Below are 26523 nucleotides of genomic sequence, written 5' to 3' on the forward strand. Positions count from 1 at the left end.
GCACAGTTTTGGTCCCCTTACTTGAGGAAGGATATAGTTGCATTGGAGGCAGTTCAAAGGAGGCTCACCAGATTGATTCCAGAGATGCTTGGATTGTCTTATGAGGAGAGGTTGAGCAGTTTAGGCCTATACTTGCTGGAGTTTAAAAGGATGAGAGGAGAACTAATTGAGGTATATGAAATGCTAAAAGGGATAGACAAAGTAGATGTGGAGTGGATGTTGCCCCTTGTGGGGCAGTCTAGAACGAGAGCTCATAGTTTTAGGCTAAGGGGTGGTAGATTTAAATCAGAGATGAGGAGGAATTACTTTTCTCAAAGGGTCGTGAATCTGTGGAATTCGCTATCTGAGAGTGCAGTGGATGCCGGGACGCTGATTAAATTTAATGAGGAGATAGTTTTTTAATTAGTAACGGGTTGAAAGGTTATGGGGAGAGGATGGGAAATTGGAGTTGAGGCTGAAATGAGATCAGCCATGATCGTTTTGAATGGCGGGGCAGGCTCGAGGGGCTGAATTGCCTATTCCTGCTCCTAGTTCTTATGTTCTTATGTAATCCAGTAAGGGACCAATAACATTTTGTTTGAAGTAGACAAGATTTGAGATTCAAGACACTTGCTAAGAAAATAAAGCTACAATACTCCACAGACTTTGAACAAAAAAAAGTAAACTTTACTATACAAAGTCACAAAAGTAAAACAATTTACAATATCTATCTTATATTCTTAATGTTAATTAAGAATTAACATTAGGTAATTAACAGGCAAACTGTGGCCGAACTATTAAATAGCACAACGCATTAAATAGCAAACAGAACCAAGACAGGTCCCACAGTTTTCTCAGCATCCCATTCAAACATCAGTGAACACAGTGAGTTAAACAATCTTGTTAAAACTCCATCTCCCTCACAAGAGACTCCAGGCTTTTCATTTTCAAAAATCTAGGCTCTGAATTCCCTCGAAAGCCACTCTGACTCGGACTGTCTCAATAGCTGTACACCTCCCAGTGTTTCAATCTCATCTCCAGACTCTCCATTCCCCTGGATTTCTGAGTCTGCAGTCCAGCCTCTACGTAATTTCAGCTCTTTAATAGCCAGCTAGCTTCACTGGGTTGGCACCGCCCCTGGATTTCACCAAGCTCCAATCACCCCAGCTAAACCAAACTATGAATGGCTCCCCGGGCTTCTTTCGAGCTGTAACCCTTTCCAGCATGGATACAGTGACCTTCTGCCAACTTCTCAGCTTTCCAAGACTTCTCCTGAGCTATCAAATGCTCCTGAGACTTTTCCTGAGCTCCAACAATGCAGAACCAGCTAACAGAAACACTTTTGCTGCCTGGAGCCTGCTAACAGCAGCACCTTTTTGATATGGCCTTTTCCTCTGCTATAGAACACTCACTTCCCCAGCAAACACACAGATAAATTGAAACCCTAGAACCTTCTTAAGCTCCACTCATATCCATTATGACGTAGCCTTCCAGGGCTCACTGAACGCCTTTAGACTAATTGTAGTTCTCAATCCCAAAACAAAACAACTCACTGGGCTGTAACTCTTTGCAAGCAGTGTAGAAACCTGGCCTCCAATTCTCTAGTTAAGTAAGTCCACCTGCTGTTTAAGATCTTACCTTTCTAGCTGTTAATCCCTAAGGTCAACATGGCCCAACCTTTTAAATGTAATAGTCTTTAAGCTGCTTTAGTTGCATATATCCCATTTTCTACAGTTAAATTTTAATCATCCCAGAACTAAAAATTGCCTCTAAAATATTACTATGAACCATGAACTAAGTATTAATAATATTATGCTGAATATACCCTGTACTTCTGTACTTAATTTGCTCTTTGCAAAATTCTATGGGCGGGATGAGGTTTCCAAAAGCAAATAATAATATAATAAATGTTTTAAAATTTAATTAGTAACATGTCCCTGCTCATGTGACAGAGTCACATGAGTGGGGACAGGTTTTATTACATTTTTATTTTCATTTTCTTTTTTAAAAAACGCTTCATCTTCCCGAGGCAGCTCCGTGCCTCAAGGTGATTATGCAGCGCTCATTCACGCGCGTGCGTGAAATTCGTGCTCGGCCCGCTTGCCCATATCCCCCAGCCCACACAGGCAGTGCTCAGCGCTCGCGTTTCATGCTTGATGGGCCTTAATTGGCCCAACAGCATGAAATCGTGGTCCGGTGCCCATTGTGGTCTGACCTTAGTTTCCCCAAACTCCACCCCCATTCCCAACCCCATGTCTTATATTTCTGCACAATTATCTTTAAACTCTCCCAGCTAATTCAGTGGGCTGGTAGGCAAGCTGAGCAAACAATTCTACTCCTTATGTGACCACCAAGAGGTTTATTTGACTGACAATATCATTTAGGCTTGGATTGAATTAAAAATCTAGATCACAGTGACATAATATTGTTTTGGACATAATATTGTTTTGGGCAAGAGAAATTTTAATGCACCTGATCTATCCTTCCAAATTCATGAGGTTATTTATTATGATTTTATGTATGCATTTCTTAATGGCAATTCATCCAGTCATTTATGTAAAATCCTGCCATGATTTTTTGTTCTACATTGCATTCTGTTACTATATTCCATAATTTCTTTTACTATCATACTAAAAAAGGATGTCTACCTTTCCTATATCCCTTTGATACTGATAACTTAAACTTGTGTTCCTTAGTCCTCACATCGCATACCTAGTAGAATAGAAATGGTATGTTTGGCAAAAGAATGGCTTTGCAAATCAGAAATATTTATATAAAGCTCAAATGGATTAATAAAACTGTTATTATTTTTTTAAATTGCACTGATTTTCTTTTCAGATATGGCTTGTGGAAAATAGAAACTTTATACAAAAACGACTTCTCAACATCTACATCAACACAGTTTGAGATCAAAGAATATGGTAGATCAATACTTAATATTCTAACACGAGCATTGGCAAATGATTGTGAATTCTTTGTATTATTTTTGACTTGCGAACAGCTTCAGCTTTAAGTTGCTTTTGCACTAAAGGACTGCTTTAAGATGGAAACAGATTGTAGCAATCCACATGTAAACATCTCTTGTATTAATGCACAATAGCAAACCATGGCTTTTGATAATTGCAGTTTAATATAGAGCGTTATTATAGGATCATAGAATGGTTACTGCTCAGCAGAGGGTTTTACTGGAACTTGGGAAGTATTCTCTGCTTGTGACGGCTGTTTTACTGAAAAATAAGGCATTCTCTTTTACTGAACTATAATCTCAATATTATTAAGAAAAAATAACTTCCTCCTATCAGATGATGTCACATGGCAAATGTTACCGGGGTAAGACACAAGATACTAATAAATAGAGAAAGAAAACTGAATAGGAACGTGGTCGCTAATGGGTAAAGTCAAGATGTTAAGGAACAGAAAAAGTGTTTGCGGACTAGGAAACCAGTCATTTAAAAAAAATCAAATTAACTATTTATTCCGTTTTAGTGCAATGTGTATGGGTTATTTGTTATCCCATTACAAAATAATAACTTCAACCTGTGAACAGAATTGCAAATTGACACTTTATAGATTTTGTATTCAGTACATCAGATTAGCTTTACCTGTATATTTTAAAATTGATTGCAGAACTTGGTAATGCTAAGTTGGAGTATGTAGTTCTCGAAGAAAATTTGTCTTTTGAGCTAATACACTTTTGGACAGGATTTTGAGGTCGTTGGGTAGGCACAGTGAGCGGGCCCGGGAGCAGACAGGAAACAGTCCATCACCCGTGATCGGCCCCCAATTAAGGCCCACTCAGTGTGAAATGTGGCTTGTCACTGGCCGGGAAGGACCATGCAGGAGCCTGTCAGCTGCTGGATCCAATGGTGACCCGGGGGCCAGTTTAACAACAGCCCAGGCAGCCCCTGGAAGGCTCCCATGGAAGAACGTCTTTTCTGCATTGTCAATATTGAAGTTATGGAGTCGAGTGTGGCTGGACACAGCAGGCGGGACAGCAGATTGGGTGGGCACTCAGCCCTCCTGCCCTTCAGATGAGTGCCTCGCCATCCTTCTGGAGGAGGTGGCAGCCAGGAGCAACACCTTTGCCCCCAGAGATGGGAGGAAGAGGCCACTGCACCTCATCAAGAGGGCATGGGAGGAAGTGGCAGCGCTAGTGAGCAGTCATGACATGTTGCGGCGCACATGGGTGCAGTGCCAGAAGGACTTCAATGACCTGCTGCGCTCAGGAAGGGTGAGTATCATGTTGGCAGTGGTCAGTGTGCAGGAGTGTTAAGGCGTGGCCTTCACCCCCGTAGACCTCGAGGGTGCTAGAGTCTGAGGGTCAACTGTCAATGATGCCGGAGCTGGCCAAGTGGGTGAACCCTCGCTGCTTGGACTGACTGCCTTGCGGTTTGAGGGCCATGACTCAGAAGTGCCCTGCGAGGTGTTCCTCAGCTGGGGTTGGCCGGCTGCAATGGCACTGCAGGTAGAGAGTGGACTAACCAATGCACCTCTGTCCTTTCAAGAGAAGATGAGCCATAACCAAGCAGAGAGGGCACATACAGGCGGAGGCCCGTCCAACCTCTTGCTGCTCAGCAGGTTCAAGCAGGACGCCCTTGAGCTCGAGAGCTGGCATGGTCCGCATGCAACCGGGCATGGAGAGGCAGGGCTGCCTGACAAAGGTAAGAGTTGAGAGTTTTAGATTGTGCAACTATTTTAGTGTAGTCCCTTCATTGATGGGAGCATCGAACCTGGAGCCCCCATTGATCATTGAAAGATGATGGCACCATGATGCAGATCTCATTGTCTCACCAGCCATGCACAGTGACAGTGTGATGACTTTAACTAATGACATGCTCTTGTCCTCCCTTTTAGGTTTGCCAACACGCGTTTGCTGTGAGGACCCCAAAGGGATAACCCCTGATGCCCAAAGACTACCAAACTTCACTTGCACCTGCATCACACCCGCTCTCTGAAGCAAGCACCAGCGCAGAAACCAGCAGCTCAGTGGGCATTAGACTGGCGGTTAGCATCTTCGTGCACATTGGTGAGGGTGCTTCACACTAGCTTGAGGTGCAGGCGGAGGCAGAGAGTGCCCAGGACGCCAGCAATCAGAGGACTACTGGGGACAAGGACGATGCTCAGTCAAAGGCAAATGATGAGCCTCTGCAGTCATCCATTAGGTGGCAGGTACTGGATGTCCAGTGAGATGTGCAGGAGGATCTGGCGGAGACCCATGAGGTTATGTGTGCCATGGTTTCTGTTGTGGAGGGGTCCGTGCAGAATGTGAGCACTGCATTGATCCTCATGGCCGAGCACATTGCCTCCTCCATTGAGAGAGAGGCAACTCTCATGAAAAGGCAGCTTCAGGGACAGAATGAGGGGTTCCTGGGGTTGTGCTTGGACCTGCAAGCCCTCACTCATGCACTAACCTCAGGTGCTCAGTGCCAGTGTAGGAGATGGATGAGGCACCCAGTATCCCAGTTAGGTGCCCGTCCATCAGTCATGAGCAGGGAGGCCGAGAGCAACCTCACAGTGCCGTGCAAGTTGCTTGCTTTCTCTGCAGGTTCCCCGCAGGATGCTCTGGATGATGGCAGCAGGTCCTCCGCCCCTCTGCCAGTGACTGTTGCATCTGATGAGGCTGCGATGACTGGGGAGATGCCAGCCATGACACTGGCCGCACGCTTCCAGGCTCCACAGTCCAGAGGACGACCTCCAAGGTCATCAAGGCCAACATGGTAGCAGAGTCAGCAGGCTGGCTCCAATGCCTGTAACAGCAAGGGGTGGGCACCAAGATGTAGCACTCGGAAACATAAGTTAAAGACACCATGAGCATAAAAGGGACAGTTCACGGGCTTTTCTGTTCATTTATGTTTGCTTTAGCTATACTGGTCTCGGAATGAAGACCAGAGAAGGTTATGTAAATTGCTTTGGATTGTCAAAATGAGACAAATTTTGTTTTTGTCATATTGGCTTGAGTATCCTTCACCTTTTTATTTTTTTGGTGTAGCGTATGCCAGTAGGTAATGCTGGATGTGAGTAGCTCTGAACTTTATTGCACAGGCATTGAGTGTTCTTTGGGTTCAAATGAAAGGGTCATTTCAGTCATCTGGGATGAAGGCAGCAGCCCTGGCACGCGGTTGAAGCTGATCTTTGGTAGCCCAGCTGAGGGAGGGTTGGATCAAAGCGTTCCTGCCTCCCTGGAGGTTACCAAGGTCTGCCTCCATGCCCTCAGCATTCTCCTCACTGTGCTTATCTTCTGACTCATTACTGGATTCATCATCTGTGGCCTGTGCAGCTGCGTCGATCCTCTTCCTCCAGTGGGTCCCCCCTTACCAGTGCCAGATTTTGGAGAGCGCAGCATGCAACCACAATCAGTGACGCCTATTCTGGGGGGTATTGTAATGCAGCGCCTGTATGGTCCAGGCATTGGAAGCGCATCTTGAGAAGACCTATGGTTCTCCCTATCACCACCCTTGTGGAAGCATGGCTCGTATTGTAATGCTTCTCTGCCTCTGTTCTTGAGTGGTGGACAGGTGTCATGAGCCATGTATTCAACGGATAGCCCTTGTCACCCAGCAGCCATTCTATCCAGTCAGGCTGGAGTGCTGAAGAGCCTTGGCACCTGAGAGTGTCTCAGGATGTACACGTCATGGGAACTGCCAGGGTACCTTGCACAGACTTGCAGAATCTGCATCCTGTGGTGACACACTATCTGCATGTTCATGGAGTGGAATCTCTTCCTGTTGACGAAGGCACCCGGCTGACCCACTGGTGCCTTGATGGTCATATGTGTGCAGTCGATTGCACCCTGGACGCTGGGGAACGCAGCAATCGCTACAAAGCCTCTGGCTCGCTCGGCCGGGCTGGCCTCATCCATACGGTAAAAGATAAAGGTCAGTACCCGCCTGAACAGAGCTTCTGTCACCAGGCTGACACAACTATGAACAGCTGATTGGGAGACATCACACAGATCCCCCACTGACTCCTGGAAAGAATCAGAGGCAAAGATGTTGAGGGCCACTGTGACCTTCAGAGTCACTGGCATGGGGTGCCCACTCACCCAATTGGAGCTGATTTCAGGCCCAATCATCTGACAAATGGAGGTCACAGTCTCCCTTGAGAGGCGGAGCCTCCTTTGGCATTTTCCTTTGGACATATTGAGGTAGCTGCATCGCTGCCTGTAAACCCTGGCAGCAGGATAGTGGCATTTTCTGCAGCCCCTTCCACCTTGGACTACCTGCTGGCCCTGCGCACCTTGTGCCTGCACATCTCCTCCCTCCGGTCGCTCCCCTGGAAGCTGCATTGGGACACTCGGCCCCCTCTCCCTTCTGCCCCTCTCTTCCTCCTCAGAGGAGGTAACGGAAGGTCGTCTGATACCTGGAAGGGTCCACATGGTCTCAGTCATCCCGGGGCCTTGGAAACACCAAGGAGTTCCGAAATGAAGCCTGGAAATGCTATGAATGAAGCCCCAAACGGAGATGAAACTGCCAAGTGCCAGTAAGTCACCAGAAACAAATTGTGTACCAAACTCCCCACTACTGACACTGAAAATGCTGCTCACACCTTCTATGCCACCTGTGGATGAGTTTTTTGAAATTGTCAGCTATCCGCCTGCCCCTTTTGTCCGTGCGGCGAATGTGAAATTGCCCAGACAACAAAAAATCGCCAACAATTGGCTTTACAATGGCCTTAAGTGGCCTCTTAATTAATGGTGAGCGCAGCTCCAGCACCCACTCGTGCCTATGACCGAAATATCACGAGTGCACGATGACATCTGGACGCTCACGTGACGCCATTGTGCGCTATTTTACACCCAATCGGGCTGGACATGGACCTGGCTGCGGGACATAAAATTCTGCCCTTAATGTTGTTGCAATACACTGCCAGAATGTTGTGTTCTTATAAAATAAATCCTTGAGTTGATTTACTATTTAAACTATGCATAAGGGATTAATTAACATTATGTGTAGGTTCATTTATTAAAGGTCAGATAGATCATAGCAGTCTTACATTGTTGCAGAGCTTGAAAAGACATTTGAGCTGTGTCTGCTCATTGCATACAGAGTGAGACTTAGACTGAATCACATGAATCATCCCGATGAATCATCCTGAATCATCGCATTATTTCCCTTCTGGTAACGTATTCAGATACGCATTCATTTCCTTAAAGGTATACCACAACAGAGTGATGCTCTTAATTCATCACCTCAACTTTCATTAGTTCATCCTAGTTTGAAAGAGGAGGATGAGGCAGAAAGAAAAAGTATTTTTTTTTGAAGTATTGTGGATACTAGCAATCTGAAACAAAAACAGAAAGTGCTGGAAATACTCAGGCTGGCAGCATCTATAGAGAAAGAAATAGAACTAATGTTTCAGGCCACTTACCCTTCATCAGTGTTCTGCCAGACCTGCGGAGTACTTCCAAAAACATTTTCTGTTTTAAATTTAAAAATTAATTTCCAACAATAGTTAAACGCTGAAAGAATGAAACTCCACACTTATAAAAGTTAATTTTTGGTGCCAGATAGGTTGTTTGGCAGTAATTGATAAAGCCATTAAAAACCCACTTAGATTGTAATGGGCAAGCTCTAATTTTTTTCTCACATGTTTAGTGGGTATCTGGTAGGTAAGTACTGCAACTTCATGCCCTTCAGGTATTTCAGTGCCAACTCTCATGGCAAGACCCTTGAGTAGTGAAGCTTCTGGAGTAGCAGGGCAACTTGGACAGTAACTTGCTGAATTCCACACTTAACTGTGTATATGCACTCACCAGGTATTGCTGCCTGATCTACTCTTTAATAATAGTGAGTGCTGATAGCTTTACCATTATCTTTACTGCAAGATCCAGGGTACTGAAAATAACTACTTCATGTTGAGTAGGGCAGTGAGTAAAGAGAAAATTTAGGAAACCAATAAGGGTTTGATTGTGTGTAAGTAATAGTTAAGCTTTTTAGTTATTGGTCCAATGATTCATAGGGCGGGAGTTTCCGTTGACTTTTGACTTTTGGCTGTTCTCCAGATTTTCCCGACCTGCCTGTGACAATGCCTGCTACTGGCGGGACCCGAAAATCCTGGCCAACGTATGGTTCCCAATGTAAATTGGATTCTACCATTTAAGAAGCTGAGACAAACTGTATATTTGTCACCAGTTTTAACAGAATTAGAACAGTTCTTAATTCTGATTATTGTTAATCTACTAAATTGCAAATCATATTCACAACATTGAAAATGCATCAAAATGGACTGCTGTGGTTCAAGAAGGTGGCTTACCACTACCTTCTCAAGGGCAATGAGGGATGGGTAACAAATATGCTGACCTAGCCAGCAACGCCTGCATCCGTGAAAGAATAAAAAAAGGGAAGGATGCTTAAAGCAGCAATCTAAAGATTAGATCTAATGACTCAAATGGTTAGAAATACGAACAAACCAATGGAAAATGAATTCTTCCCAATTAGACAGTTTGTAGCTCATGAGTTATGTAATCCAGCCAGAACATTATTTGATGGCAAACTATTGATATCTTTTCAGTGTTACCAACTTTTCAGATCTCTATCAAGCCAGAAAAACATTACATTTCCTTTAAAGAATTTGAGAGATTTACAATAACTGTAACAGCAAGGTAATTATTGAGCAATGTTTCTGTCCTTTATGATTATACTGAGTTGCATTTTTAACTTTTATATAATCTAATCAATTGTTTAAAATGGTTGCAAAACTTTAACGTATGTAATAAGACCAGAGACTGAGCGTGGTTCATACGAAGGACATGTCAATTCTTTGCTTACAGCTGAAAAAAGAGACATGTCTAAGCTTTTCATCTTGCATTCATCAGGACACTCACAAGAACACCAATCTAGGGGAAAACAACAATTTATGTGAATTTATCTGATTGGTTGGCAAGTGGCATTGCCATGGAGAATGTACCACTGATGGTGACTGATAGTTAACTGCCAAGCATTGTTTGAAATTTAATCCAGGCAGCATGACCTGATTGGTCAAGCATTGCCTTGAGGAATGGGTCAGCGAATAGCTGTTAATTATTTTGTCTAGACCAATCTTATAGTGTGTGGAACTGTAAGAATCCCAAAGCGTATATTGAGTGGTGAAGGTAGGCTTGTGGTAGACAGTGGTAGAAAATCTATTAGCAGATTTCTCAACTATTATGTTAACAAAGGGGAGTTAATTTGACTGCTTCATTTCATAGGTGAATTTGAGCCCAAGATGGAGCCTATTAGGATATATAAGGAAATTGTTACATGCAGCTGCGGTTTTAAATATAGCAAATGTATCATCCACATATCGGAAGTATGTGAGGGGTAGGAGTTTAGGTGTCATTCCATCAAAGACACGTTTCTCAGGGAACCCAATAAAGATGTTTGCGAGAGATGGGCCAAGAGGGAATCCCATGGCAACACCATCTATTTGGACATACATGGTGTCATTAAAACTGAACTCAACTGTGCGAGTTGCCGAGTTCATAAGTTCACTGAATACTGATTCACACAATGGTGGTGGGTCTAGATCGTCATGATATAGTGCTGCAGCTTGTATGGGATAGCTGAGAAATCTTCCAGGGGATTCTCTATCACGGTCTACCGCAAGCCTATCTTCACTGGGCAATTTATTACACATTGAGATTCTTACAGTTCCAACAGCTATAAAATTGGTTTTCTCGGCACCCTTGTAAATAAGGCCCGAGCCATTTGCTCACCATACAAGCTTGATATTGAAATAGGGCGCATCAAAGGCATTCTGCAGGATAGTGGCAACCCCAATCTGATCATTTCACGCTGTATATCACACAAACTCATGAATGGTGCTAATGCCATCACTTTCGGCTCTGAAAAGTGCCCAGTCTACCTCAGATCACTCTGAAAGGGCAAGGTATCTCAAAAATTTGAGCAATACATGAAGCTAGCTGTTTCATGCTGCTAGTATGCTTGAGTGGTATTTGCCACTAACCGGATGCTGCCATCAAGCCAAAAAGATGTTCTGCCTATCACACAAATGAGTAATATGGTATATGAATTTCAGTGCCAGTGTGATGCTAGGCATGTAGGCCGTACATCCCAAAGACTGGTGGATCATATCCAACAGCATGTCCCAGCCGCTGTTCACAACGGGCAGAGTACAGACTGTTCCCAACCAGCCCATGCTTGAAAAACTCAAAACACAGTGTCCAACATTAGATGTGATTCTGCAATTGGACAACATTGGCTAAATAATCCTCAATATGCTAAGATTTACGCTGACAACCAATTTAAGATTGTCAGTTGGGCTCGCAATGTGGCACATTTGCGTGTACTGGAAGCTACATATGTTAATACACAGGGCCCTGTTCTTTGCAGACAGAAAGAACATGTACATTATTTGTGCCTGTTTCAACTAAACAAAATAAGTGACAGCCTTTTGCTGACTCAATCCTCAGGGCTATGCCTTGACTGATGAATGTCAAACTGCCTGGTTTAAATTTCAAACAATGCTTGGCAGTTAACTGTCAGTCACTATCAGTGGTGCATTCTCCATGGCAACGCCACTTACCAACCAATCAACGCTTTCTTCACATATGGCATAGATTGTTGTCTTCCCCCTTATTTTGGTATTTTTGCAAGTGTCCTGATGAGTGCAAGACGAAAAGCTTAGATATGTCTCTTTTTTCAGCAATAGTCAAGCTCTGTAACACCAAATGACTCTTTGATTATAATAGTGTTAACATGTTGTCATGCACCTGTTTCATATAATATATATACAATATGTACTTGTTGAGTCATTTTGTAAAAATGGTTTTGAATTGGATCTTCTGGCTGGACTATGTGAGTTCAAAGCTATTAGCATTGGGAGTGATTTAGTTAATTTATCACTTTGTTTTGATGTAGTAATACAGAAGTAATTTTTACAATCATTTTATGAATATTAAAAAATGCCAAACTGTGATAAAAGTAAACAAGGGAAGATGGCCTCATATTGATCATTGGGATGCTGCAAAGTTTTTTTTTAAGTGTAACCATTAAAGTATAGTGACGCATTTCTGTGAAATAGGAGTTCTCTTTCCAGCAGTACATTATAACAATTGCGATACAGTTTATCAGCTGAAAAAACAAACATTTCAAAGGAAGATGTTAGGGTATCCTGTTTATTTGATTTAAAACATTGCAATCTGGTAGGTGGTGGTATTGTGTTATTGGATGAATTTTCAACCTTTCTGCATTTGAGGCCCCCTTCCTGTGCTTTAATAATTCCATAAATCCCCATAATACAGCAGAAGTATATTTTCTGTATAAAAATTAGCCCAATGAAACTACTGAACTGTTGTAAAAAACCAGGTGGTGCACTAACGTCCTTTAGGGGAAAGGTTCGCGTTCGAGAATTCAAACAGATTTGCTGAGAATATTTTCGGTGATTGGAGAAACATCACTGAGGGAAATATATCACTAAAAAAAACACTTCCTGCAGTTGGGGAGAAATAATTCTGGGATTCGTAAATGGGAGTTTCCGTTTGCAAATGAAACCTTCTCACAGATTCCCAGCTGAGAATTCCTGTGTTATTGTGACATAGTAGGGTCTATCATCATTTTCTAATTCAGATAGGATTCTATTTATTATTGTTGTACTTACAGTGCCATGAAAGTCAATTCAATTTTGTCAGTGTAACTCTTTAATGTAGATATATGTGTGTATATATAATGGTGTAAATAATACACCATTTTATTCAAATCAAAATCCAGTTAATCAGAAAACAGCACTACTTCACACCACAAATAACCTAATAATTTTTCACAATTTTGCAGCTACTTTTATAAAAAACCAATAGCATCAGCCTTTGTCTTTGTTCGTTTTGGAATTCTGGAAAAAGGTGGTAAGAAGCAACTAATGCCACATGCAGCACGAACAGTTGTGGTAAGAGAAAACATAAACTATGATTAGCATTTAATTACTCTTGCCACCGTTTTTGATTTCTAATTTCAGCTTTGAGATGCTCATGTAACTTTTGTAAATTTGGATGTTATGGACAATCCTCAATCGTTGAACTACGTTGAAAGCCACCATAGTTCTAGAGGCGACTCTCTCATTAGAGAGATGACTGGTGGTAAGTTTAATCTGAGGGTCACCACACCTCAAGCAAGGGGTGAAGGTGAGAAGGCAGGGTCTTTAAGGATGACCTCAGCCAGTACAGGAATTAAACCCACACTGTTGGCGTTACTCTGCCTCACAAACAATCCTTCCAGCCAACTGAGCTAACCGATCCTCACCTATGATACAGGAACCTATGACTGGTTGGTGAAGAACAGGTTTCCTCACAATTAGCTCAGCACTGTGGCTCACTTCAAAGAAAGTCAAATTGAGGGAGGTGCAGAGCAGAGAGACATGCATAGTAGTGAGAAAGACAAATTGTGTAATTTTCTATTCTGGAGACTAAATCCAGTAGCAGGCAGGAAAGTCAGTGTGATTCTCTCTGTACGGTTGTAAGGGCATGAGAGTCCCTTGCAGAAACTCACTTACTTTTGGAGTTGTACTCTGGATGAACAGGAATGAGTAACTCAATACCAGGCAATGTATGAAAACAACAATCTTTATTAGACAGCTATTAAACAATTATTAATGATTAAAAGAAAATGAAAGAGAGATAACTTTATTAAAAAGGAAGGAAAAAACACACATATATATAAAAAAAGAAAGGAAGGAAGACAACTTTACATACGTACTATACATACTATGTAACAAATACATACACTATATATACTATTTTACAAATGTTAACCCCAAATTGGTCTGTTCACGACAGCTGCACAAAATGGTGAAATTCCCCTTGGTTTATACATCACCAAGTTTTCAAATAACCTTACCCAAGGCTGGACACACCAGTCAGTCATTCTGTTGATGGTCCTTAGCCTTCCGTAGTCTTGATTAGTTGACTAATCCACTCCAGCTGCAGCCCCAAATGTTGGATGCTGTGTCCCTTTAAGTCCAATTTCTGGCTCCATTCCAGCATTTCGAGATTTTACTTTCTCAAAAGAAGGGTCTGGTAAACATGAGCAATTATCAAATTCCCCTCACAGGCACTGCAAGTCTTCGTAGACTTCACAATATTCAACTTGTTTATGGATCTTTTGATGGTGTCTCCCATCTGGCATCAATCAGTTTGTATGTCCGTCAATTGAACTCCAACCCTTGATTCCACATGATAACTGACCATCCCACATTCAAGGATACTCATTGTCCTGGCTTATAATTCATGTGTCATTGAATACTGTAAGAAAAATGGTTTCTGCTAAAGAAAGACAACTATTATTTTAGTAAGTCTAGTTTGAAAAGGGAAAACAAAATATCCCAGCTGTGAATGGCCAATATGAAAAACATGGTCTTGGGAAAACACGTCTACAGTTAATAATATCACTACTGATTACTATTGATTAATTATTTAACTTAATCAAAGCACAATAACACTTCGACCTGAATCTTGCGTTCTGAGATCAGGCGTGCACCCAAACCGAATGCATGTTAAATTGCGTGAAAAGACGTCGGGTGTGTGTCCTGCCATCATCGCACGCGTGCAATATTGAGGTCGACGGGCACACGTGGGAGTTGGAGCAATGCCTGTCAACAATTAAAGGGCCAATTAAGGTCATTATATTGCCTGCAACGTTACATTGCCGGTGCGATTTTTAGCTCATCGCACGGGCAAAACGGGTGGGCGGAACTCATGTTTTGACATTTCCTCATCCACAGCGGGATAAAAGGCACCCAGAGCAGCAGCACTTCCTCTGTCATTGCCAGTCCTATGCTGTGTGAGTACAGAGTTGTCCCAGAGTTTCTTGGCATCTCGTTTGATTGTCAAGCCTGTCTTTCAGCATCTCAGGTCCTCATCTCTGGAAGGTTCCCCTGAGTATTGCAGCACAGCACACCTTCATTTTCATGGCACTGGTCCTCTGCATCCCATCTAATGAGGATAGTGTATTCTGCTGGTGGAACCTCCTGTGAAGAGGAAGAGAGAGGCAGGAGAGAGAGGAGGCCTGGTGGGCGCAGGCAGTGTCCCAGCAACAGACCTTTAAGAGGAGAAGCACAGGCTCACGGTACAGGGCCAGCAGGGATATGAAGGCAGGAGGGCACACCGAAGATGCCACTACACAGTGTCTAGAGTGTTCAAACACCGCTCTAACAACCTCCAGATGTCCGAGGTCCAGTGTTGCAGGAGACTCCGTCTTTCCAGGGACACAGTGACAGCAATATGTCACATGAAAGGACCGGAAATCACCTCCAACTGCGTGGGCGAACACCCCATGCCAGTGGCTTTGAAGGTCATAGTGGCCTTCAACTTCTATCCCTCCGGTTCTTTTCAGGGCTCAGTGGGGGACCTGTGTGGTGTTTCTCAATCAGCTGCACATAGTTGCATCGAGCTCATGACTGATACTATCTTTAGATACGTCCGCATGTTCATTCACTTCCGGACAGATGAGGCGAGACAGGAGGAGAGAGCAGGAGGCTTCGCTGCAATGGTTAAGTTCCCCTACGTCCAGGGTGTAATAGATTGCACTCAAGTGGTCATCAAGGTGAGCCTGGAGCTTTCGTAAACAGAAAGGGGTTCCACTCAATGATTGTTTGGATCGTCTGTGACCACAGGACACAGATTCTCCAAGTTTGTGCCCGTTACCCTGGGAGATCATACAATACTTATATCTTGTGGCACTCACACATACCAAGGCTGCTTGTGGCTCCTGCACAAGTGGATGGATGGCTCCTGGTTGACAAGGGCTATACCTTGAAGAGGTGGCTGATGACCCCACTCCATTACCCAAGAACTGAAGCCGAGGAGAGATACAACTTCACAAGGGCAGTGATGGAGAGTACTGTCGGACCGCTGAAAATGCGCTTCAGATGCCTGGACCGATCAGGGGAGCATTGCAGTATCCTCCAGGGCATGTCTCCCTCATAGTTGTTGCATGCTGTGCCCTGCACAACCTGGCTCTAGCAAGGGGGGACCCACAGGAGGCTGAGAAAAGCGAAGCAGCTCCACAGGCCACAGAGGATGACTCGAGTGATGGTTCAGAGGAAGAGCCTGGGGAGGTGCAGGTTGAGAACCTTGAGTCAGAGGATAGGAACCTTCATGGAGGCAGGGACACCAGGGATGCTTTGATCCAGCGAACCTTCTGCTAGGCATCCAAGGCATCAATGCCTTGTCAAGTCAATGGCACTGTCTCCTTTGCTAACAATTAATAAATGAGAACTCAAGCCAGTATACCAGCACCACACACACCATACTTTTATAAGCATATGCTGCCTCTGGCAACTATTAATACCATCCAGCCAACTCAGCCCACTTAAGTCAAATAAATGCTTATGTTACTTCACATGAACAAACAAAGAACAAACAAAATGCCCATCCCTAACACAAGAGTCAAAATAATTAACCCAAAAAAATGTCACTTGTGACATGCCTCTGTTGTGCTTGAGGTGCATTGAACTTACGTCTGTGTGTGCTGCACCTTGCTGCCCCTCCCCCTCGCTGGTAATGGTGTTGGAGGCAGCCTGCTGACTCTGCTGTCCTGGTGGCCCTGATGACCTAGGCAATTGTCCTCTGGCCACTGGAGCCTGAGCAGGCTCTACCTGGGAGTGTGCATCCAGCCCCATGGCTGGGCACTCCTCAGTCATTGCGGCATCATCAGATGCAGTGGACACTGGCAGAGGGGCAGAGGAGCTGTTGCCTTCGGCCAGAGAGAAGCCTACAAAGACAACAGGCAGCTTGTCTGCCAGTGTGAGGTGCGCTTGTACCTCCCTCTTCACCATTGATGGACGAGGACCCAGCAGGGAGACTAGGTGTCATATCCATCTCTCAAACAGGGTGACCTCCTGAGGTCACTGCTTGTGAGAGGGCTTGCAGGTCCGAGTGCAACCCTTAGAATCCTGAGTCTGCTCCTGAAGCTGCCTCTCCATGAGAATCACCACTCTCTCAACGGAGGAGGTTGTGTGCTCAGTGTTAAGGGTCAACGCAGAACTCATGTTCCACATGGACTCCTCCATGACGGAGACCATGGCACAGAGACCCTCGTGGCTCTCCACCAGTTCTCCCCATGCAACCTGCTGGACATCCAGCATCTGCCACCTGATGGACGACTCCAGAGGCCTGTCATCTGCCTTGGACGCAGCATGGTCCTGGTCTCCAGCTATGCTCCCAGTGTCGGCTCCCTGGGACCTCTCTGCCTCTGTCAGTTCCTCATGCGAGTGTGATGTGCCCTCACCACCATGCATTACCTGCAGGGCCGAATAACTAATGCCCACCGACATGTGAGTGTCTGCGTTGAAGCCTGGTTCAGAGAGGTGGTGCGATGTTGGTGCAGGTATGATGTCTTCTTCTGAGCTCAATGGGGGGTGTCCTTGGGGTCACCAGTGGCTCCTGCAGATGGCGCACCTGTAGGAGGAAGGCAAAAAAATCAATACATTCAAGCATCAAAGTCACTATGCATGCTAGGCGGACTAAGATGACAGTGGAGACATGCTGCATGATGCTTCAATGGGCTTTCTGGCTACGACAGTTCAGTTTCTGATGAGAGGGGGCCATTATGTTTCCAATACCCACCACACATGCATCTGTCACTTACACACTTTCCTTCATCTGAGACCCCCACCTCACACGTGATCGGAAGAGTGCACTCGCTGGTGGCATTCCATATCCTTTTACATCATTTTCGTGCTTCGTGAGAATGCACAGATTTGGCACTCCTCCACCCATTCTGCGGCGCTATGCAGCGTTATGACTGCTCTTCTTACAGGTTTCCCTCCTTCTGAAAGCCAGCAGACAAGGGCCAAACCCTTCACTTGGCCTCTGTCCATACATGGCATCCCCAACCCACCCATTCCATCTAAAGCACATCCTGGAGGACAAGAGATGGGTGTTCCTCCCATTCATACATGAATGCATATGGAGGCATTGTTCTTTGACCAGGGTGATGTGTCATATGCAAGAAGCCTCATGAGGACACTTTTCCACTTGTCTCCATTACCCTTTAAACTCTATAGAGAGATCATTGCCTCGCCAGCATAGAAAGACTAACCATATGATCCCTCGTCAGCCATGACCACTCACCCAGGAGGATGGTTGTTTGGAGTCATGAGTTGGCTTCCCTGCACCAACTGTGCCCCTTGGAGACTTACCACCTCCCTGCCTCCCTTCATCTCTGTCTCTGACTGCAGCCGATGGCAAATGGCACAGAATGAATGACAGCTCCACACCTTGCTGAGATCTCGATGCTATGAGGCCCATGATTCAGGAACAAATCTGCTGCAATGATGGCTTCACCATAGAGAGGAGAATATGAGTGAGCATCTTTGACATCCAGTTGCCTCATAATCATCAGGGCGTCCCTGTAGTTGGCCACTTGTGCTGACCTTGAATTCCACCCACCCAAAAAGACCGTCCTCACACCTCGAGGGATCTTACTGACTGACTAACTGCGTGGTCAAGGTCAGCTTGAAAAAGTCACCTTTCAGACTCACTTCACCAGTTTCTACCCTTCCCCTATCACCGACCAACTTCTCCCCCATCACTCTTGACCCACCTAATATCACCAATCCTCTCTCCTCTCTCCACCATTACCCTGGACCCTATCACAATCCATCTCCACATGCTGTTCCTCCCCTCAAAGCCAACACCCGTTACCGTCCCCATGTCCATCCTGACCCAACCCCCTACTGTTATCTGAGCCACCTGTCTTGTTCCCCTCCGTGACTCATTCACCTTCACCTACCCAACTCTCACCCTGGACCTGCCAACCTACTGCATCCCACTCTCCCCTCTGACTGTAACCGTTCCATCCTAACAACTGTACCCTGAGTTCTCCCCCCAAGGATCCCATTGTCAACACCAGCAACCTCATCCTCTAAGATACTCTCCCACCTTCACCAGATATATTCTCCCCACCTTTAACCCTCTAAGCCTGCCTCCCTGTCCAGCCTTCGCTTCACTCTTCCACCCTCCAGCTTTCGCCCGCCTCCCTTGTCCAGCCTTGGCATAGCATTTGCTAGTGGCATTCGAGTGAAGGTATGCAAGGTCACCAAGAAGGAGAAAGCAATATCTATAGACATCAAAGTCGTGGAAGAGGTGAAGCTCACCAGGTGCATACCACTTTTTTACAGTCGTAAAACTAAGATCTTGCTAGCAGGGAAATTAATTTGGAGGGTGAATTTAAATCCGGCGAGGTGGCCTTTTAATGAGCTTGCATGAGATTCTAAAGCAAGCAAAGTGGGTTCCTGACATTGTTCAGCGGGAAGCTTGACCTCTCTTTTACCCACCTTGAAAGTCGGGAGAACAAAATTCCAATGTTTATCCCACCATCGGGAAACATTTTTTTGCCTCCCACCAAATTAAGGGCCCCTGCCTGCCACGATTCCTGCTGCTGGCAGGAGCGGAAAATTCCACTCAAAGGAAATGACATCTGCCTCAAACTGTCTGAAATTTTCTAAGTGGTGTGGGAGAGGCATTGGGTAGCCCACCTGCCCTTGGGCCAATTGAGGCCCGTAAGGTGCCAATTAATGGCCACTTTAGGGTCTCACCCTGCCACTGCTATATTTTAGCCAGGGCAGAGGGAGCCCTACGCCATGCAGCTTTAGCTGTGCAGGCTGGTATTGGGCAATCAGGTGGGGGGCTGGAAGGAACCTCCTTTGTGGGCCCCCTGGACCCATTGGAGGCAAACCCCCCCCGCCCCAGCAAGGTTACCCTGCCCTTAAACCCTGCCTCTGGCCTCTTAAACCCAGCCCCCCCTCCCGCACTCCATCGCCAAGTTCCCTGACCCCAGACTTACCTGGGCTCCATGACATGGTGGGACTGGTTATAATCCCAGCAGTGACCACCACTCCCGGTTAGCACTGCTGGGACTACAGAATTGTCAGCCAATCCGATTGGACAGCAGATCTTTAGGCAGAATCTCCTCCCGAGAAAGTGCTGGAAGTCTCGTTTTAAAGCAATTAATGATTCTCCCAGTGTTAAATTACTGCGAGGTAGTGGCAATGATCATGGCTGGGCTCCCCACTGCCCCTAACATTTTAGCCCAGGGGAGGGTGGGGTGGATGGAGAGCTCAGCACCCAGTAAAATTCAGCCCAACGAGTGAGAGACTTATATTACACTACGTATTACATTGCTTGGTTTGAAAATTAGCCACAAAGGGAAAAATCAATTAAACTTATTTATTTTCACTTGTGTTGACCCATAAAGGAAAAGCCACCAGCTCGAAGTATGCTGTTTTCTGGCTTTGGCAGAAAATAACAGAAACTTAAAAAAATCTACAGCACAGAAGGAGGCCAGTTTGCCCATCGATAAAGGAATGAACTAAGCTGCATCTATTGCATAATAAATATATCTATATATCTTATTAAGACTCCTATGCCTGCATGCAATTCCTGTCTATAAAATGTACCATTTTGTCACTCTTTTGTTCCAATTATTACCATTATAAATTCCTACAACCAAGTTTATAATATATTATGACCACAGCTGATGTTAATTGCTGTGCAAACCACATCCCAGAGGGGAACTTGGCTTACGGGCCATATCTCTTTTTTTATATTCTGAAATGAGAAGACGACGTACTGATCTCAGCAGCAAGTGGTCCAGTAACACTTTGGGGATTTTAAAAATGAAAAGTAAAAGTTTTATTACTAAGAATAAAGGAAAACTTCAGCATAAAAGATTACAGTTCCACGGTTAAAATTAGTCTTACAAAACACTCCCCCAAAAGACTCCCTACTTGGTCAGACCCACAGGTAAATCCAGGCAACACTCCCTTATAGATATTTAATTATAAAAATCCTGTAATATGACCGAAGGCAAACTGCTGTAGCTTTAATAAAGACATACCACCTGACCTCTAACTCTCTTTCACTCTGCTATGGAAACCCAAGCCTTCAGAATAAAACTGCTTGTTATAGCTGATTCAAACTGCCTCTTCTCCCAGCCTAGAGCTACAGCTAACGGCTCCCAGCTCAGCTCCAGCTACAGTACATCTAAAGTATAATTTTCTCCCTCTCATCTCAATTTCCATTGTTCTCACACCTCTCTGAAACTCAAATCCTTCCAAATATAAAATCTTTCACGTTTCTATTTTTTTCCTCTGCTTTCAGATCAGTAACATGTAATATACCCTTTTCTGTTTACCTATGGAACTCCTGCAAGATGCAAACATGTTTCTTGTTACTTCTGACTTCCCTTTGATATTCGAACAAACTCTCAACTTATCTAAAAACGCAAATGTTAGATCCAACCTATTCACATGTACCTCAAACCTAATGCCTCTATTCTTTCATGTTTTAAACCGCGACCCCCCCGCAAACAACCTGTCTCCTAATAACCTTCCCCAGCTTAATTAAATCATTTGCGCGCACACACGCCCTTCTTCACAGAATAACACAATATTCCTCCAGAATATAAAAAAACCCTCCATTTCTCACAAATAGGAACTCCCTAAGTAAGTTATAATTATTATTAATGTTATAATTCCATCCTTTCCCCAATGGTAGCACTGTAGCATCTAGGTTTCGCACCTTTAGTTCCCCAGCCTCTACTGCTCCAATCAACTCTTCTCTGCTTTCCGAAGGTTTGCAATTTAATCACAAATAAAAATGTAAAATGAAAGTGATACAATGAAGTAAGGACAGAACATATGAATTTGAAATTGGGACTGATTTATGCTAGCACACCCTGATCCAATTATGCCTGCTGTCATATCTGTTTCACAGGAAGACTACACTTGGTTTTGATTTTCTATGTGAAATGCCATGGGAGATTGACAAGTAATATATTAAAAGTTCTGCTTTATAGTGTACACTTCCTGTCCAAATTATCCTTTGTCACAATCTTTTAGTCATTTCTTATGTTAATATTTTATAATGGTAAAGCTGTTATATCAACAACTGTTTGTAATACTGTAATGGAAAGCTTCACATTAGGTGGTCCTATTAACTGAACTGTTTTTCCTATTTGATATCATTGGCTTGCAATAACAGATTCACAATCTACAATGTCACTCAGTGAGACATTGTATTATGTCAGTTTAGGACAATTAAAGCTTAGTTTTCTTCGAAATATCTGTTATAGTATTAGATTATAAAATTAGAAAACTTTGCTTCCTTATCAGATGGTAAATGGAGAAGTAACAGTAGAGTTCAATGCAAAAGGTGAAACTGAAGTAATACAGCGAGGTAGTATTGAAGATCTTAATGGAGACAATTTGTACATTGGAGTGACAGTTCAAGATTCATCAGGTACGAGATAATAACTCATAACTAGAGAAATTAAAATTCTGTGAATTCATAACTTTTGCTTATGTATGTACCACAGAGCTGCTCCAATAAAAAATAAAATTTGTTTGGCTGGGGAAGTAGTTAAAGTTTGATGTTGAGATGAACAATCCATTCAGTGGCTTCAGCTGATGCAGTGTGAATGGTTGTTATAAGCCACCAGGAATGTATCTCCCAGGGCAGGAGTTCACTATGTGGGCGATGGTCAGACTTGGATAGCTACAGTCACAATTTGAGCTGTTCCTTATGTTCCAATTGTGGAAAAAGTGGCCACACCTTCCCTGGCCCATCCTCAGGTGGTAAAGGATTGTCCAGGTTTTCCGTGGAACGTTGAAACCTAATACTTCACCTCTTGCGTCAGCTATCAAATTACGATTGGTGATGTTTGCAGTCAACCAAGTGCCATTGAAAGATGGAACTGTTGTCAGTTTGTAGGGTGTGGATTGTATACCACCATGGGCAACAAGATTTCAGACTGGTGCATAGGGTTTTTTAGGCCTTGTATTGTAATAAATATAAATATAAATAAAATAATAATTCTCATAATATTATTGCCATTTATTGTAAAGGTAGCCTAATAGTGGGGTTTGGATAATTTCTGTGTGTGTGTGTTTGTGTGTGATTTAATTGAACTGGAGACAGCTGGTCTGGAAGCCTTGAGTCATTTACAAGAAGCTAGGTTTGAAATGCTAAATACATAAACTTGGCTGAAGTTTTAGAAGTGAGGTGTAAGGAAAATTACATTTTTAGATAAATTAGGTTAGTTTGAATTTCAAAGAGATGGTACGATACCATCCAGAAGACACCTAGCCAGAAGAAGCTAAGCCAACAACCCCCCGTTTCAACAATGGGTCACTCGAGCGACTGCTGGATGCCTTGGAGGCCCCCCAAGATGTCCTGTACCCCTGCTCTGGCCACAGGATGGGCAGCAACATGACCAATCTGGCTTGGGAGGCGGTGGCAGCCGTGGTCAATGCCAAAGCCCTTTAGAAGAGACACCTAGCCGCAAGAGGATGAATGATCTCTTCCTTTCCGTCAGGGTAAGACACTTTTCTCATCACTCTCAACTCACACACTCACAAACCCATCATACATTCACAGGGCCCTCACTCACTGCCAGTTCAAGAGACATCAGCATTCACTCTCTCATACTCATCGTCATTGTCCTCATCCCGTCCATGGGACCACTCACCACCCACAAAGGCCAGGCCTACTTGTCATCTGCCCTGGAAGGCGTCCTGCTTACACGTGCTCCATTTCTATCCATGCAGGACAAGCTGGAACACAACAAGAGAGAGAGGTCGCAGATTGGCAGTGGAATGCCCGAAATCAAGGTCCTCACAGACTTTGTAAACAGAGCCATCCAGCTGCCCAGCCACGATCTGGATCAGTCCTGTGCTGATCGTGAGGTCGGTGCTGCTCTACTAAATTAGGATCCAGCAGTGCAACATCCATCAAACAACCATGCCATGAGTGATGTGTCTTGTTTCACAGGCCACTGACATGCACTAATTATCTCTCCTTGATTTTGCAGACACAACTGCCAAACAGCTGACAGAGTCCATGACCCAGGGCCTCCAATCAAGTCCCAAAGAAACCTCTGAAGAGGAATCTGAAGGCCCCCTCTCTGAAGTCCCGCCACAGTGCTCACCCACACCCTCCACCAACTCAGAGACACACATCTCGGTGGGACCTAGCTTTTGAGTGGCCCCGGAATCACAATTTGGTGAGTACATCGCACTTTCTGATTCACAGCAGGCTGCGGCAGGGATTTCCCAGGTGTCCAGCGCTCGGAGGGCTGCTGGAGGCCAGAACGTTGCTGAGTCCGAGTCAGATGACAGTTCTCTGGACTCGATTATGTCACAGTTGCTGGAGCTGCAAAGGCAAGCTCGGGAACATCAGGAAGGGATGTCCATTGCGCTCCTCAGATTGCAAGGCACGATGGAGCAGTCTGTCCACCTTCAGGCTGAGGTGATAGTGCCAACATGCCAACACACCAAGGTCAACACTGGTAGGATAGCAGACACCATGGAGACCTTGGTCCAGGACATTGCTCCTGCACTGCTATCCATGGCTCAACTCCATTGCTGATGCCATGGTTGGCTTCCAACAGTATGTACGCAAGAGGGGTGCTGGGCAGCTCGATCTCACTCCAGCTAGCCCTGCTTCTCAAGGAGTCAGCCTAGGGCAACTGGGCACCCAAAGGGAGGAGGATCAGCAGATGCACACTCTCGGCCCATCCATCCAGGTGACTCCGAGAGCGTCCAGCCCATTCAGACTCCCACTTCCTGTGACCCCAGCAGCTTCAGCTCCACAAGCTGGGAGGGTACCACTGCCACACAGCAGGACCCCGACAGCAGTCTGGGGCCTTCCAAGTCTCAGCTCTCCAAAGTATGCCTGCCAAAGTCATCACAGACAGGACGTCGCAATCAGCAGGTTGCCTTCATCTCCATTGTGGATGTCCAAGGCGCACCAAGACGTGGCAGGAGGGTTAGGAAAGGTAAGGAGAATTAACTCTCTTAGAGTCCACCAAATAAACTAAATTAACAAAATAAACACAGCCCCTAAATACAAACCAAAGACCAACTTTAAAGGAAACGTACAACATCAAACCAAATTGTGATTAAGAGGGTCGATAAAACACCCCAGCCCCCCCAGTGCCCACCGGGCACAGAAGGCCTCGACAGTGCCAGCAGACACCGCGTGCTCCCTCTCCAGGGACACCCGGCCGCAAATGTAGCCACGGAAGAGGGACAAACAGTCGGGTGGGACAACACCCTCGATCGCCCGCTGCCTGAACCTGTTAATGGCTAAATTGGCCAGGCCCAGGAACAGGTTCACGAGGAGATCCTCCTCCTTCCCAGCCCCCCTCCGCACTGGGTGTTTAAGGAGAATTAGCTCTTTTAAAGCCAACCTAATAAACTAAATCAACAAAATGAGGGATAAAGTAAACATAGCTCCTCAGTTAGGTCAGCTGGAAAACCAAAGACAAAGTTTAACGGAAACTTACAAACATCAAACCAAAATGTGATTTAGAGGGTCGATAAAACACCCCGGACCCCGCGGTGCCCACTGGGCATGGAAGGTCTCGACGGTGCCAGCAGACACGGCGTGCTCCCTCTCCAGGGACACCCAGCCGTGAACGTAGCCGCAGAAGAGGGCCAAACAGTCGGATGGGACGACCCCTTGATCACCCGCTGCCTGGACCTTTTAATGGCTAACTTGGCCAAGCCCAGGAGCAGGTTCACAAGGAGGTCCTCCTCCTTCCCGGCCACCCTCCGCACCGGGTGTTTAAAGAGAATTAGTTGCACAGCCTGTGCACTAGTGTTAATCACTTGTACATACTGTTCACTATTATCAATAAACTCCCAAGAATGTCTCCTTACCTATGGCTCCTTGTTCTGATGTGCAGTGTTCTTGTCACTCAGATGTGAAACCTTTCTGCTCAAGATAAAGGCAGGTGTATCAGTCAAAGGCATCTTCCCTGTGCTCTGTGCAGCCTTCAGACCAAAGTGATGGTCCAGCCTCACATTCCCTGGAAATATTACTGATGCCTGCACCTCGGCAGTGCCAGAGTTCTCTCATTCTCTCTATGTGCTTTCATCACCTTTAAGGAGTGGCTGGTCCCCATCTCTTCAGCATTTGTGACCACAAATGAAGGGCTCAGGTGCTGAAGGCAGACAAAGCATCAGAAGTTTCTAAAGTTTCAAGGCTGTGTCTCTATGATATGACCCTAATCACAGAGCACAAGCAAGCTGCCCTTGGCCAGACAGGTATCAGACATTCTCAGAGGCTATGTGAAGCTTTATGGAGTCATCACCCTCCAGCAATCGAGCGACTTTTTGGGCCTCCACTGCATCTCCATGACAGGAACATTCTCACAGAGGGTATTCGCACTGCCATAAGTCAGACTGGAGTCAATCGTTCACAAATGCTATGTGAGGATCTATGGGATCACAACTGTATGTTGTCATCATCCTCCACCAATCTAGCAGCTATGAAGGCCTCTCGAGCGCGTCTGCCTCGTCTAGCCAGCGCGAGGGCCTCATCCGCATTATCGTCGCCTCCAAGAACCTCCTCACCCTCATCCCCATCAGCGTCCTCCTCATTGGAGGAGACATGCAGCTCCTCTATCTCCTTCTCAGCCAGCATTGGAGTGCCAGGTTGTAAAGGGCACAGCAGACGACTATGATGCTTGAACCCTCTGCAGACTGTAGTGCAGAGCTCCACCAGACCATTCGGAACCTCATCTTCAGCATCCCAGTTCACCAAGTTAC

General features: G+C 45.1%; 1 protein-coding gene across 1 annotated transcript in view; it reads left to right on the forward strand.

Moving 5' to 3' along the window:
* c5 (complement component 5) overlaps positions 1–26523 on the forward strand; it is a 155378-nt gene that overhangs the window by 17550 nt on the left and 111305 nt on the right. The window contains exons 6-9 of the mRNA XM_041194155.1: positions 2818–2900; positions 9490–9580; positions 12750–12858; positions 22084–22210. Coding sequence (XP_041050089.1) covers positions 2818–2900; positions 9490–9580; positions 12750–12858; positions 22084–22210 — 410 coding nt within the window. The remainder of the gene's footprint in view (positions 1–2817; positions 2901–9489; positions 9581–12749; positions 12859–22083; positions 22211–26523) is intronic.

The sequence above is a fragment of the Carcharodon carcharias genome, chromosome 8 (assembly GCF_017639515.1).
Source record: "Carcharodon carcharias isolate sCarCar2 chromosome 8, sCarCar2.pri, whole genome shotgun sequence".
NCBI lineage: Eukaryota > Metazoa > Chordata > Chondrichthyes > Lamniformes > Lamnidae > Carcharodon > Carcharodon carcharias.